Source organism: Dermacentor silvarum, chromosome 4, assembly GCF_013339745.2.
Source record: "Dermacentor silvarum isolate Dsil-2018 chromosome 4, BIME_Dsil_1.4, whole genome shotgun sequence".
Classification (NCBI taxonomy): Eukaryota; Metazoa; Arthropoda; class Arachnida; order Ixodida; family Ixodidae; genus Dermacentor; species Dermacentor silvarum.
In genome coordinates this window covers 118,832,936-118,847,254 of record NC_051157.2, presented here as the reverse complement: position 1 = coordinate 118,847,254, position 14,319 = coordinate 118,832,936, and the positions used below count along the sequence as shown (strand labels likewise).

At 46.3% G+C, this 14,319-nt stretch overlaps 3 protein-coding genes across 3 annotated transcripts in view; all 3 read right to left on the bottom strand.

Moving 5' to 3' along the window:
* LOC119450583 (alpha-tocopherol transfer protein-like) overlaps window positions 1-14,319 on the bottom strand; it is a 134,257-nt gene that overhangs the window by 107,956 nt on the left and 11,982 nt on the right. The window lies entirely within an intron of this gene.
* The window catches only part of LOC119450582 (alpha-tocopherol transfer protein-like), a 104,145-nt gene that overhangs the window by 77,877 nt on the left and 11,949 nt on the right, over window positions 1-14,319 (bottom strand). The window lies entirely within an intron of this gene.
* Window positions 10,996-14,319, bottom strand: part of LOC119450581 (alpha-tocopherol transfer protein-like) — a 28,118-nt gene continuing 24,794 nt past the window's right edge. Inside the window, exon 6 of the mRNA XM_037714086.2 lies at window positions 10,996-11,211. Coding sequence (XP_037570014.1) covers window positions 11,029-11,211 — 183 coding nt within the window. The 3' untranslated portion in view covers window positions 10,996-11,028. The remainder of the gene's footprint in view (window positions 11,212-14,319) is intronic.

Here is a 14,319-nt window from a genome sequence, read left to right as displayed (position 1 = left end):
TAGCGAATCGATAGCCAATGAATAGCTAATCAATAATCAATTAATAAACAATAAATTCCGAAAAAGACACGCATCTCGAAGTGCTAGTGGATCCTACATGCCATTGAGATCAGGGAACGAAGAAGGCCATAGGCGCTACTTTTATACCATCTCAACTGACTACGACGGGCGGACCGGAAGCTTGCGCTGTGGCGCGCGCGATGCCGTGAACTACTCTTGGGGCGTCAGGAAAATGACTGAAGGCGCCAGGGGGCGTCTATTAGTGAACGAGCTGCCCACAGGAGACGCGACAATCGGCGTGCATCTTTGGTTACGGTGTTTTGACGCGAAGCTGTGATGATGTTGCAAGTGCCTAACTTTGGCGCCGACACAGCAATGTGTTTCGTGCGCACGGTTTGCGTGTGCACCGAGGCCACTATTCTCTACGCACTCGGTAGCACTCTTGGGGTCGTATAACGTAAAACTATTCCATTCTGATTTTATTCCAGGCCTACGCGTCACCCACGCACTGGATCTCGCGATCTCCAGATTAGCGAGGCGGACGCGCCACACTTCGCTCCGTTTGCAACGTTCCGCACGAGACAGATTGTCCGCACCAGCCAATATATCGCGAAATGAAAGCACATATACAGCTGCGCTCTAATTTCGTATGAGGGAGTATCTTAATCATCGCTTAATTTTTTACCTGACTGGTTGACAAGAGGAGAGGAACGCGCTGAAGTGGATATTTACCAGTAAGCGTAGGTATACTTGCCAGGTGAACTAGACAGATTTCTTTAATGGAAGCTTTATAGGCTCACAAGTGTCGGCGGCGGTGGGGGTGGTGGTGGTAGTGTTGGTGGTGTCCCGCTGAAAAGTGGGCCGATCGTGGTGATTGTGCACAAAGGGTCTAAGCTCAATGGACTCATACTCCTGTGGGCTTGGGGCCTTGTAACGCGCCCTTGAACTACCTTTGTCACACGTGGTACTCAAAAACACAAAATCACCAGCCCTTCCCCTGTCGAGAAAATGGGGGTAAGCGAAGCTTGGTCGTCTGATTCAAGCATGAGGGCTTCCGAATCCCAGGCGAAACGTCAGCGAAGAGCCGCAGACCCCGAGTTGCGGGAGCGCGTGTTGAGGCCAAGCATAAGCGAAGAGCCGCCGACCCTGAGTTTAGGGCAAACGAAGCGGAACGCCTGCGACAGTGTTGTCTTACCACAAGCTTCGCTTACCCCCATTTTCTTGACAGGAAAAAAGCTCTGAAGCGGGAGACACACGGTCCGATTCGGCGTCCGATCCGGCACCCGAAGCGCCAGAACGGCAGCCAGAACCGAGGCATTTTGCCATACCGAAGCGCCGGACCGAATGCCTGGTGTGCGACAAACTGGACAGATTTTCACCGTCTGACGCGTTCAACAACCGCACCGTCGTTTAGCCGCAGCCAATGACAGCGCGCTGGCATGTGACGTTTTCTGACGTTGCCGCCACAGAGGAGGCGCCAGCGGGCCGGTTTCTCGCCGCTTTTTTTTTTTTTTTTTTTGCCGGCTACTATAGCAATACTACAATTCGTTTATGACACGAGATAGTTACCAGTTCGGTAAAGTTATCTCGATCGTGTTCCTCTTCTGCAAAGCATAGCCTAGTGCATTAGCGCTCAGCTACTGGCGAGAGTCGGCCGTGAGCCGCGATGCGAGAGCACTTCGCAGGTAGACCGCACACACCGACCGTCTGAGCGAGGCTGTTCGCTTAGCTTGCACGCTTGCTCTTCGCATCGACGGCGTCGAGTAATGCAGTTGTAGTTAATTGCGGGCAACCTAAGCGTACACTGATTATCGTGCTGGCAAAAATAAGCGCGCTTCGGCGAGCTCGAGCTGTATCGCAAGAGCCGTCAGCCGCGGCGACCGCCGAGATAGGCCTAATAGCCCTATCCCTGGCTGTAAGCTGAACAGTCAGTGGACTACACACCGTTGCGAAGTGTTTTGTTGCTCGCAAAGGCATAATATTAGTGACAGTGTTCACGTAAAGCGAAGCCGCATTGCGCAAAGTTGTTAATTTTGTATTTCTCGACGAGGATGTCTTGCGATATGAAGTACAAGCTGGGGCGCAGGATCTGGGCGGAGCTTACGCGCGGCGCGCTCGTTCGGATGCACGTCCCGTGTGCACCAAATCGACGTATGCCGCATGCCGGAGCATGCGGCGCCTGCACTTCGGATCGGACGCCGAATTGTACGCGTGTCTCCTGCTTGAATCTTTTCTTTTGAAATGCATGGCTTTGGGGCTTCGTATATGTCCGACCGGCTACAGTGGCGTGTGCTGTTACATATGTCCGACCGGCTACAGTCGCGTGTACTGTTACATAGATCGATGCCGGCGTGTAAGCATCAGAATTATTGCTACAGTGTGGTTGGCCAATGGGCATGGTGTTTAATGGGCATCGCCAACTGCTCTTGCCGAATGCATGTGTTTATAAAAGCGCCTGCCACAATACCGGTGCGAGCATTCCCCACTGTAATGAGCGGCCTGTCATTACGTTGCTTTTTAGGAGCTAGGTTCTTCCAAGAAGGAATAAACCATGTTTGCGTATCGTTTGCCCCTTTTTCGACGGAAACTCACAAACACGACAGAAATACAGAATACTTCTAAGAAATCGGTCTTTGATGGCGCCGCTCGTGTTCTTTGTTTTCTCCATACAGGACTTTATGGAGTAAATGAGCTACTATGGACTGCGATCGCCAATGCTCTGCCCTGTGGCAGTGTTTTGTAAGTGCGAAAACAAATCTCAGAGCTTAGCTTTCCGGAAGGACTTCAAGAGGTTATCCAGTGTTTTCTATTCGCTCTACCAGCCGTCTTGTGGGGTAAATCTTCTGACGAAAAGAATGCAGTCGTTGCTCCATAGGGGTACGTGAAGCAACGACCACATTCCATCCGTAAGTGGAATAACCCACGGCATAGCTAGAGTTGACTGGGCAATGTCTGCACTATACTAATGTTTCATTCGGCTGGCTTCTACCGTGCACTGACTCTGATTGACACAATTGCTCACTTTAGATAGGAGCCAGAGAAAGCGTCTCGGATCCTTGCATTCAGCCGCTCGCTAGAAGGGCAAACGCGTCACCGCTTCTTCTGTTATATGGTTTGCCATCAGCGTCTCGACCGTCCAAAATACGCACCTCCCCACGGATAGCTAAGCGGGCAGGATGCGATAGATCCTAGAAAAACACAAACGGGTGTTTTCTCGCACCTGACAAGACAAAACGCTAATGTTTCCTGACGGGTACCCTAAGGTTAAATTCCCGTGGTGCGAGGGTAGTCCCACTTGCACATCGTGTACCATAGGGCTGCACAAAAAAACCACAGACACTTAACACACAGCTAAGCATGCAGAAAATCCTAAAGCCCCGGCAGTGGGAGGCACAACTGTCCAGCTAGGACCTGGAGGAGCTGCTGGCTCTCCTGGATCAGGTGCGGCAAGCGGCTATAGCCAGCGGGGCCCTGGACAAGAGGACTCCGGCAGTCTACTACGCAAACCCTCTCTTGTTTTTCACTAATTGGGTTTCTATCTATCTATCTATCTATCTATCTATCTATCTATCTATCTATCTATCTATCTATCTATCTATCTATCTATCTATCTATCTATCTATCTATCTATCTATCTGTCTGTCTGTCTGTCTGTCTGTCTGTCTGTCTGTCTGTCTGTCTGTCTGTCTGTCTGTCTGTCTGTCTGTCTGTCTGTCTGTCCGTCCGTCCGTCCGTCCGTCCGTCCGTCCGTCCGTCCGTCCGTCCGTCCGTCCGTCCGTCCGTCCGTCCGTCTGTCTGTCTGTCTGTCTGTCCTGTCCTGTCCTGTCCGTCCGTCCGTCCGTCCGTCCGTCCGTCCGTCCGTCCGTCCGTCCGTCCGTCCGTCCGTCCGTCCGTCCGTCTGTCCGTCCGTCCGTCCGTCCGTCCGTCTGTCTGTCTGTCTGTCTGTCTGTCTGTCTGTCTGTCTGTCTGTCTGTCTGTCTGTCTGTCTGTCTGTCTGTCTGTCTGTCTGTCTGTCTGTCTGTCTGTCTGTCTGTCTGTCTGTCGTAAGATAACTGCTGAACGGCGCTGAATAACATTTGTTGCATTCGTAAAAGCTAAATTCCACTGCATAGAGTTAAATGAAAAGCCCACATGATGAACACTTGGATCAAACAAGTTCTCTCTTTGCGCAACCAATGCTAGTGCTGATATTAGCTCCTGACATGAAACGTGATTACGAAATAAAAATTACTAGGGCTCCTTTATGCTACAACTAAGACGACTTTAAGGTGAAAGCCCGAGAGCCGCTAACTCAATGACACGACGACCACCTTTTTGTTGAGTCATCTTCACTCCGAACTCATATTTTGCAAAGTCAATGTTGCAAGTCATGCTTATTTCACCAAATCATGCTTATTTCACTGTCACTCAGCGCTTTTTTTTTACTGAGTCACTCTCACTTGAACCCTCAAAACTCGCATATATATTTTGCAAGTCACTCACCCACTCCATAACCCTTTGATTCACTGTTAAGTCACACTTTATACACTCTTCATTTACCCCATCACTGCTTGGTTCACCTTCATTCCCTCTATCATCTCGGTTTTACTTCCATCACGCTTGGTTTGATCTGTTGCTCCAAATTTCCAATTTTCATCATTCTTGATTCACCGTATCACCACTTGAATAACCTTCATTTACTCTTAATTAACTCTCACTCACTCTTCATAATCTTAGCTCAGTCTGTCTCATTATTACCTTTCGTGTGACTCCTATCACCCAACTAAACCCCTTTAATTCACTATCAATACACTCTTAATTTAGCTCATTCACCTCTTTGTATACCCATTTTTCTCCTTATCATTACCACCATAACCATACTTACACACATTACTATCATTAATTCCAATTTCTTGGCCACTTTAAGGGTTTTTCGACCCATTTTCCGCTTTGTGATGCCAACATTATAATTTATTTATTGACTATCATGCTGATTTATCGGTATTTATATTCCTCTCATGTCACCTATCGATTGATATATAATGTTATGGCATTGGTAATGATCTAATTTAGTTATGATTTTTGTGCATATTTTGTAGGCTGTCTGCCACAGGCACTTTTCTGAAAATTGGTGCAGCTAAAAGAAAAAAAAAAAAACACCCGGTATATAGACAGGGTGTTTCAGCGAACACATTTAAAATTTTTATAGGTTGCCTGTAATGGATTTTGCACAATTGCACAATTCTAGTTTAGCTCGCACAAAATAGCTCCCCTTGATAACAATACTTTGTATTCGCTTTGTATTAGCTTTCAACTTTTAAACGGATATCGCAACAGCGAGAAAAAATGAAATGCGAAGTAATGATTGAAACAGTAATATCATCCATATGCGCTATTTACAATGTACGTAGATTGTATCGCAATGCATATTTATAATGTATACTCGTAAAATCACGAGCAACTTATCAATGCTAGAAGCCGTATAGGTTCAGAGCACTAGACAGGCTGCTGAAGAGAACCGTAGCGAAGTTTCCTTTAGGAGTACAGTTAAAGTATGCACTTCGTAGTCCTAGAGCAAATATCGAAATACTGCCGCCTTGCGGAGATTGTATGTACATGCACTTTCTTTCGACAGGCAAGCCGAAAAGATAAAGCACTATGAGGTGGTCCTCTAGTTCTACTTCATGCAAGTACAATAGTTACCAGAGCAGGTTAATTCTCAATTCCGTGAAATATTTATTCTATCGCATGATTGCATACTGCACAGCGCGAAGGAAATGGAAACGGAAAGCCACTTGGTGGACCTACCATCATGGACCTTGTCCCACAAAGGTGATCCAGAAGCAGGTACCGCCCCCCAGCTCCGGGACACGCGGAAAACTCAACTCCAAAGACTTCCTGGCATGATGGAAGCACCTGATTTGTTCCTTCCACTCAGCAACACGTGGTACAATCGTTGGATCGCCCGGTATTAAAGTTTGTCCGTCGTAGCAGGCCCGTCTGATGCCTTTCGCCTCATGAATTGGTCGCAGACGCAACAGCTTCGCCAGCCGATTCGAGTACCCGACGTACCGCAACCACCCAGTGTACGCATGTATGTCAGCGTACAAGCTTACTGTACAAGCTTATCACAATTATCATCACAAGCTTATTCAATTAGAGCTTAATGTTCCATTAGCTTTTCAAGGTGCTACAGCCAGGAAAATTCGCGATTATAATAGAGTTGATTATAAAGAAATGAATAATAGACTTAAATTTTCATTCAAACGTTCTTGCCCTCATTTTCAGATAGGTCTGTTGAACACAACTGGGTGCTTTTTAAGAACATGATAATTAATCTAGTATACAAATATGTTACCTTGATTTCTATCTCAAATGACAAATCTAAACCATGGTTCACAAAAGTTCTCCGTCGTCATCGAAAAAAAAGAACGTCTCTACAAAAAGGTCATTCTCTCTCTCTCTCTCTACAAAACGGCCAAGCTCGTGTCCACATCATCAGCTTGGGAAAAATACAGTGTATGCTTAAAATCTTATGAGCCGCGTTTACATGAATGCGACAGCATCGCATCACATTTCCTAGCGCATCACGAGTAATGCGATGCGCCAGCGTTTACATGTAGCGCATCACCCCTGGTTCGCAGGTGGCGGCACACGCACATCGAACGCAAAAAAGCAGCGCTTGCAGACGCTTCCGGCGTCACGCCACGACGCAGCTCGGCGAGCGCCCAGCAGATCCACAGCAAACTGCGTTTCCTAGAATTCATAATGCAACGCAAGGGAAGATCATTCCAACATAGCCGTTGTACCTGATCATGATAGGCAATATATGGCACATATTAATGTCACGGTTGAAGGTATCAGTCAACTCATTGATAACCTAAAGATTTCTGCAAGTGCTGGTGTTGGCAACATTAACTCTAAAACATTAAAAAGCACTGCATCAATTTCAGCTCATATTCTTTGCCTTTTTTTCCAGTCCCTACCATATACCCCACAGACTGGAAAATCGCCAAGATCATCCCTGTGTTTCATCTTCTTCTCCCTGGGGTTTTACGTGCCAAAACCACTTCTGAATATGAGCCACGCCGTACTGGAGGGCTCCGGATTAATTTTGACCACATGAGGTTCTCTAAGGCGCACTACAACGCAAGCACACGGACGTTTTCGCATTTCGCCTCCATCGAAATGCTGCCGCCGCGGCCGGGATTCTCGTGCTAAGCAGCGCGATCTCGTGCTAAGCAGCGCAACGCCTTAGCTGAATAAGCCACCGTGGCGGATTCTCTGTGTTTAAAAGCGGAAACGGAAATTCACCCGAAAACTACCGTCCAATTTCATTGACATGCATTTGCTGTAAATTACTGGAACACATTATCGCTTCTAACATTTACAGTCACCTCGAACATAATTCCTTCCTTTTTCCTGAACAGCAAGGTTTCCGAAAAGGATTTTCTAGTGACACTCAACTGCTAGAATTCACGACTGATTTGCATTTCAACATGGACGCTAACCTACAAACTGACTGCATCTTTTCAGATTTTGCTAAAGCTTTTGACTGCGTTGCACATTCCCGTTTGTTTTCGAAATTATTTGCTCTTTGCCTACATTGTTTTACACTGTCATGGATTCGAAACTTTGTTTCCGCCAGCAGTTTGCAACAGTTAGCAATTTTACTTCATCACTCTGTGACGTAACTTCAGGTATACCTCAAGGCAGCATTCTTGGCCCTTTATTGCTTCTCATATACATTAACGACCTGCCCGCTAACATATCTTCTCGTCTACAAGTCTTTACTGATCACTGCATCATTTGCCGCTTCATTAATTCCATGGATAACCATCTCGCCCTCCAAAGTGCCCTTAACCTCATTTCTAGTTGGTGTAATAAATGGCAAATGACGCTTTACTCGAATAAAGCAAGGTTATCTCTTTGAGCCGCAAGCGTACCAGTTCTAAATTCTCATATCTCATAGATAGCACGGTATTGTCTCAGGCATCATCATACAAGTATTTAGGTATTCATCTTTCATGGGCCACGCATGTCAACGCCATTTGTGCGAAAGCTTGAAGGACACTATGGGGTATCTGCGTCGGAACCTGCGGAATTCCTCTAACAATGTGCAAAAACTGGCCTATCTAACACTTGAGCGGCCACAGCTAGAATATGCAGCATCCAAATCCGTACAAAATAGAGCCGCTCGCTTCATTACACGTAACTACAGTCCCCTTTCGAGCGTAACACAGATCAAACTTGATATCTCTCTTGAACCCTTATATATACTTCTTTCAATCGCTCTTTATGCTTATTTCATAAATATCGCCACTGCACCATGCAATCTCCGTTGCCTCTCGAAGCGCCCTCCCGCATTTCGCGCCGTTTACATAATCAGTACAGCACCAAGCGCATACACGGAAGAACACAAGCCTTCAATTGATCTTCCCGATAATATTACATCCATATGCAACCATCAGTCATTCCACGACCTAACTGCGCGAATACTTTCAAGTGACATCGTGATGTTAAACCTTGTCTTGTATATAATATCGCGCTTGTTGGCTATTGTGTTTTTCTAAACCCCTGCTTTCTTTCTTTTTAGTGATGTGTGAGACATTTGTGCTGTATTTATATACTTCAATTATTTTGTGTACATTGCTCTTATGTTTCTTGCTGCTTTTTAGTACTAGCCCTGTGCAACGCTTTCCCTTTCCCTTTTTGCCCTGTATGTTTTTCATTTCTTATTATATCCTTGTTTGTCCTCTTCACTAAATTGCCTCTGGGCCCTGTAACGTATTGTAAATAAATAAATAAATAAATAAATAAATAAATAAATAAATAAATAAATAAATAAATCAGTCTGTCTGTCTGTCTGTCTGTCTGTGTCTGTCTGTCTGTCTGTCTGTCTGTCTGTCTGTCTGTCTGTCTGTCTGTCTGTCTGTCTGTCTGTCTGTCTGTCTGTCTGTCTGTCTGTCCGTCCGTCCGTCCGTCCGTCCGTCCGTCCGTCCGTCCGTCCGTCCGTCCGTCTGTCTGTCTGTCTGTCTGTCTGTCTGTCTGTCTGTCTGTCTGTCTGTCTGTCTGTCTGTCTGTCTGTCTGTCTGTCTGTCTGTCTGTCTGTCTGTCTGTCTGTCTGTCTGTCTGTCTGTCTGTCTGTCTGTCTGTCTGTCTGTCTGTCTGTCTGTCTGTCTGTCTGTCTGTCTGTCTGTCTGTCTGTCTGTCTGTCTGTCTGTCTGTCTGTCTGTCTGTCTGTCTGTCTGTCTGTCTGTCTGTCTGTCTGTCTGTCTGTCTGTCTGTCTGTCTGTCTGTCTGTCTGTCTGTCTGTCTGTCTGTCTGTCTGTCTGTCTGTCTGTCTGTCTGTCTGTCTGTCTGTCTGTCTGTCTGTCTGTCTGTCTGTCTGTCTGTCTGTCTGTCTGTCTGTCTGTCTGTCTGTCTGTCTGTCTGTCTGTCTGTCTGTCTGTCTGTCTGTCTGTCTGTCTGTCTGTCTGTCTGTCTGTCTGTCTGTCTGTCTGTCTGTCTGTCTGTCTGTCTGTCTGTCTGTCTGTCTGTCTGTCTGTCTGTCTGTCTGTCTGTCTGTCTGTCTGTCTGTCTGTCTGTCTGTCTGTCTGTCTGTCTGTCTGTCTGTCTGTCTGTCTGTCTGTCTGTCTGTCTGTCTGTCTGTCTGTCTGTCTGTCTGTCTGTCTGTCTGTCTGTCTGTCTGTCTGTCTGTCTGTCTGTCTGTCTGTCTGTCTGTCTGTCTGTCTGTCTGTCTGTCTGTCTGTCTGTCTGTCTGTCTGTCTATCTATCTATCTATCTATCTATCTATCTATCTATCTATCTATCTATCTATCTATCTTCTGTTATAAACAAATATTACGGACAAACAACGCGCACGGCGCGCAGTCGTAAAGCCACACACCCGCCGTCCCCCGCTTCCGTCGTAAAAGCGAGCACACCGATAACGAAACCTCGAGAAGCTACGTGACTACAATCTGCTTGATTCCGGTCGTGTTCCCAGCTTGAAGGTGAGCGATCGCCCCCGAGCGCTCGGAGCTGGAGCGCGGTGCGAATGCGTTCGGAGCGCTCGATTTCAAACAGCTGAATTTAACGTGCGTCCACTCTCAGCGCTCGAAAACGACCTGCTGAATGCACCATAGCTTTTGAATTATTTTATGGCTAAAACATGTGATACTGGATAGAAACGTGGGCTCGCGGTAACGTGATGGATACTTTGCAGCAACACAGTATTAATGAGTCAGAAAGCGCATACTTCTTTTCAGGTGCAAAGCGAAATGAAGTATTCGTGTTATTCGAGCATGTGCAATTCGTCATGTTTTGTTCGAATATTGAGATGATTGCTTTTATAAACTCAGTGTACTTCTTTTATCTCGATAAGAAACCATTTCGCACTTTGTGTTTTCATCTTCGAAAAAGTAAACCATGTCGGCGAAGGCTGAGCTGACAACATTCAGTGATAATATCGATACGCAAATTTCTCAAGTTAGACGAATGACTAATTGCATCAACAGCTCTTAATAGCTAGTGTGATATCATATGCACGACTTTTATTTGACTCTGTCCAAACATTGCTGGGAAACAGCGGAAGCGTACATTGAGAGAGCGTGAAGGCCCTGCTTATGAGTCATGCGTACTCATCTCACTTTGGGGAGTAGCGCAAAAAAAAGAAAGAAAGAAAAAGAAAGGGAGAAAGTAAGCAAGAAGGGAAGAAGGAAAGCTAGTTAGGAAAAAAGGAAGGAAAAAGGTTCAAGGGGAAGAACAGATGGGAAGAAGCAGAGGCGGTTGTCCACTGATGATTGCCCCATCAGAAGAAACCAATTTTGCAAAACACAAAGGTCTTGAGAAGCCATGTGTGGATGAGCCATAGAGTGCTCAAGGTGAAGTCCGGGTTGTAATTCCGCGATCTTCTTAGCGGGTGCAAGAGACGAAGCCACACTGGCGCAGTTTTCTGTGAACGAGTATTTTCAGACATAGCATACAACCTTTCGGGTTAGTTCATTGATATTTATGGGAATGATTGCAGCTCAGTTCAATGTCTGGCAGCGAATTATCGATCTCTTGTCAGGTTTTATTCTTTTTGTATCCGCAGGCGCACAAGGTTTCGAAGAAGTCACTTTTGCTGTGCACAAACTGCTCTTGACGATCGTAATCGAAGTGCTCACGTCTCCCGCCGAGTTCCGATGGTACGAGGTCGCGAGGAAAGTTGTCCCAAAACTCAGAATCTTCGTGGCCAACGAAGTGGACCTAGGGACGAAGAAAGTTGGACCAGAAACATTCAGAACAAGGTACAATCTTGTTGTCGTGGCTTCATTTCGTGCGTCCCTCTAGATTACACTCTCTATATTTCTTCAGCCATACCATTTGCTTTACCTTTTTTCTTTTAATTCATAGAGGGAGAAAAAATAGCATGTCACTTATAGAGCCGCTGTATTCAGACTTTTGGAAGGGGCGGGAATTGCCTCTGTGAGAAATGTTGTCTAGATAAGGAAAACATTCGCTAAATACTTTCAAATTATTCTCTCGTTGGCATACTTCCTCTTGCGAAATTGAAGCCCGCCTTTACTGAATTCACCTTTTCTTACCATAAATCCTAACCCTTTCAGACGCTATGTACACAATTGTGTACACCAGAATAGTGCATCAGCAGCAAAAACACTCATGAAAGTAATGATATTTAAAATGAGTTGCATATATGTTAAAACACTTATGATGGGAATTGTGCTGCAATTTTGGATAACATGTGTAAAATGTTTTAGTAAGATGAGTGGGAAGGTAGATGGGTGGGCGTTTCAGCTTAGTGTCAGTATGTTGTTGCATGTAGTGGGTTCCCTCCTTTCATTTTGTTTCACAATGTCATGCACCAGGCATAATTTTCATACGGCTGGATAAGTGCCTTTCAAGCTTTTCAGTGCACGAAATAGTTGATGTTCTCATATTTGATGTTCGTGTATTCAGTTATCGCGTGGAGTCCAGATTCTGTACACTTGACAAAACGCGCTAAAGAATTGAAAATTCTTCATCGTTTTTGCAGCTCTACACTTCCTATGGTTCTGAAGATGCAAGAAATGTGGCGAAAGGAAGTTTTCAATCAACAGGATAAAGTGCCGTCTGAAACGGTTAAGGCATCAATTTCGATGTATCCGGCCCCAATATCTGCTAAAATGTGTTGGCGTTCTGGGGATAAGACTGTCGTCAACAGCTAGGGGGATGATTTGGAGAAAAGTTGAAACGAAATGATGCTCATAACTGTCGTAAAACACTTTAAGGAGGGGTATCTCGAATGTGGCATAAGCCTTGCTAAGCAGACGTGACTTCACTACTGATCGTCTTTGATACCTCAGTAATGTAAGTAATTCAAAAACAAATTCGGCCGTTTCGCCGCGATTCAATGAAATCGATAGGAAGGTTTATTGTTTCGCTAAGTTTCCCCAGATGGTGCTTTAAGATTACGTGGTGGCAACTGTGCTGCAGCAACCGTGCCCTTGCCGCTATTGGGCGTCTTATAACGCTGTCCTGACAAGGATCGGTGTCACGGACGTTGCAGGTGTATCACATCAATGGTGCGTGATATGAGACAAAAGGATAACCGCCAGGGTTTGTAATTTGAAGTGTACTGTCTGTAACTCTCGGACCACTAGCTGTATGCACAGCAACGTGATATGCGCACATTTGGTCAGTTGAAAAGCCCGTGTTTGTCGCAGATGGTAGAGTGAAAGAGGCGCTCTTTTCTGCTGCACTTTAGGGAGTACGTCCACACAACGCTCATGCCATTACATTTTTTATTCAGGTACTGGATCACTGAGTTTTATGATGCAGGTAATTTCCGCCTCTTCGCGAAATAAACCTAAAGTGGACGAATGGTGCTATTTCAGGTGATAAAAAATTATGTTCGAACTAAGCGCAAGCACGCAGTACTACGCCGGTAGCGCAAACAGACTCCAAGTACCAAGCCTGAACATTTTAGAAAACTTGATCGAAAACTATGCGGCCCTTGCGCTAATGTGAAGGGGAACAAGGAATTTTTATCCACAGATTTCAGTCACAACATCATAGACGGCGAGCTCTGAAAGTCGGATGACATTTCTGAATGACATTTTCGAACTTCTTTGATAATCTGCATAATGAACTTTCTTTCACCATTTTTCATCCCTCTTCTTCGTCATCATCATCCCTCATCACGCCTTTGGATCCCGGTTCCCTCTTCCCCTGCAGAGCTGCACGCTAAAGTGCACCAGCTCAGGTAAACCTCTCTATCTTAATTCCTTACGATAGTCTCTAATGCAAAATTTGAGCGCAGCTAGCTTTGTACGTGTCTTCATTTCACGTGTCAAATATTGTATTATGATTATATATATATATATAGGTACACGGTTTATATTAGGAAGAGAACGCTGTCAGTAGCGTAGCATGCGCGGACAATCTGTCTCGTTCGGCACATACGAAACGGAGCGAAGTTTCGCGTGACTGCCTCGCTAATTGGGGGATCGCGAGAGGCAGCGCGTGGGTGACACGTGGGCGCGATTGCCAGCAGCTGTCGCAGACAGACCTCCGCTAACGCTGCGCTTTGTTTCCATACAGACGACGCGCGCTACTCTGACGCCATATGGTAGCCATCGTCGCCGCGCAGACCATATTGCGCGGCACTACGATTTTATTCGCAAGCTTTAGTTTCGCCAACGGCGAGAGCGGCCCTTCGTCGCGGGGTAATCGTGCCACCAGTGTCAGCGGCGACCACACCCAAGGGAGTGTGTCACATCGAGCCTTACTCGTAGCCGCTCGCCATCACCACTTGAAGGAGCAGTGTTCCCCGTCACACACGCTGATACCGCGGACTGACATCAGCAGCTGACGTCGCGGACGAGCGTAGGCCTCCCCACCTTCCATCGCCCACTACGGTCTGCGTGCGCAGGCCATCTCTCTGCCGCTCCACCTCCGCTTTCCGCCTCACGCTTTCCGCCTCACTCTTTTTTCATCTCCCGCTGCACACCGCGTTCGCTTTGATCTTTCGCTGCGCTCATTCGCTCGGTTACGAGGGACGCCGATGCACGCCAACCGTTAGCGCAGGAACGGGCGCCTAAGAGCTGCGTTTTAAAATGATATGAATTTTTCCCAGACTGGTGTTTATTCTATAGTTCAAGTTTTGAAGTGTCGCATTCACACCGCCTTTTCTTGATGGTGCAGTATTCTTCTGGGCTAGCTTAGCTGCTTCTTCAGCGCTATGTGTATGCTGAGCGATTCCCCACAAGCGCTGCGGGGAGAGGAGGAGGGGGTGGTGTACGCGCTCACGTATCAAAAAGGCGTTGAATGCACAACGAAAACTCTAATAGATGTAGAAAGAAATCAAAGTCACTT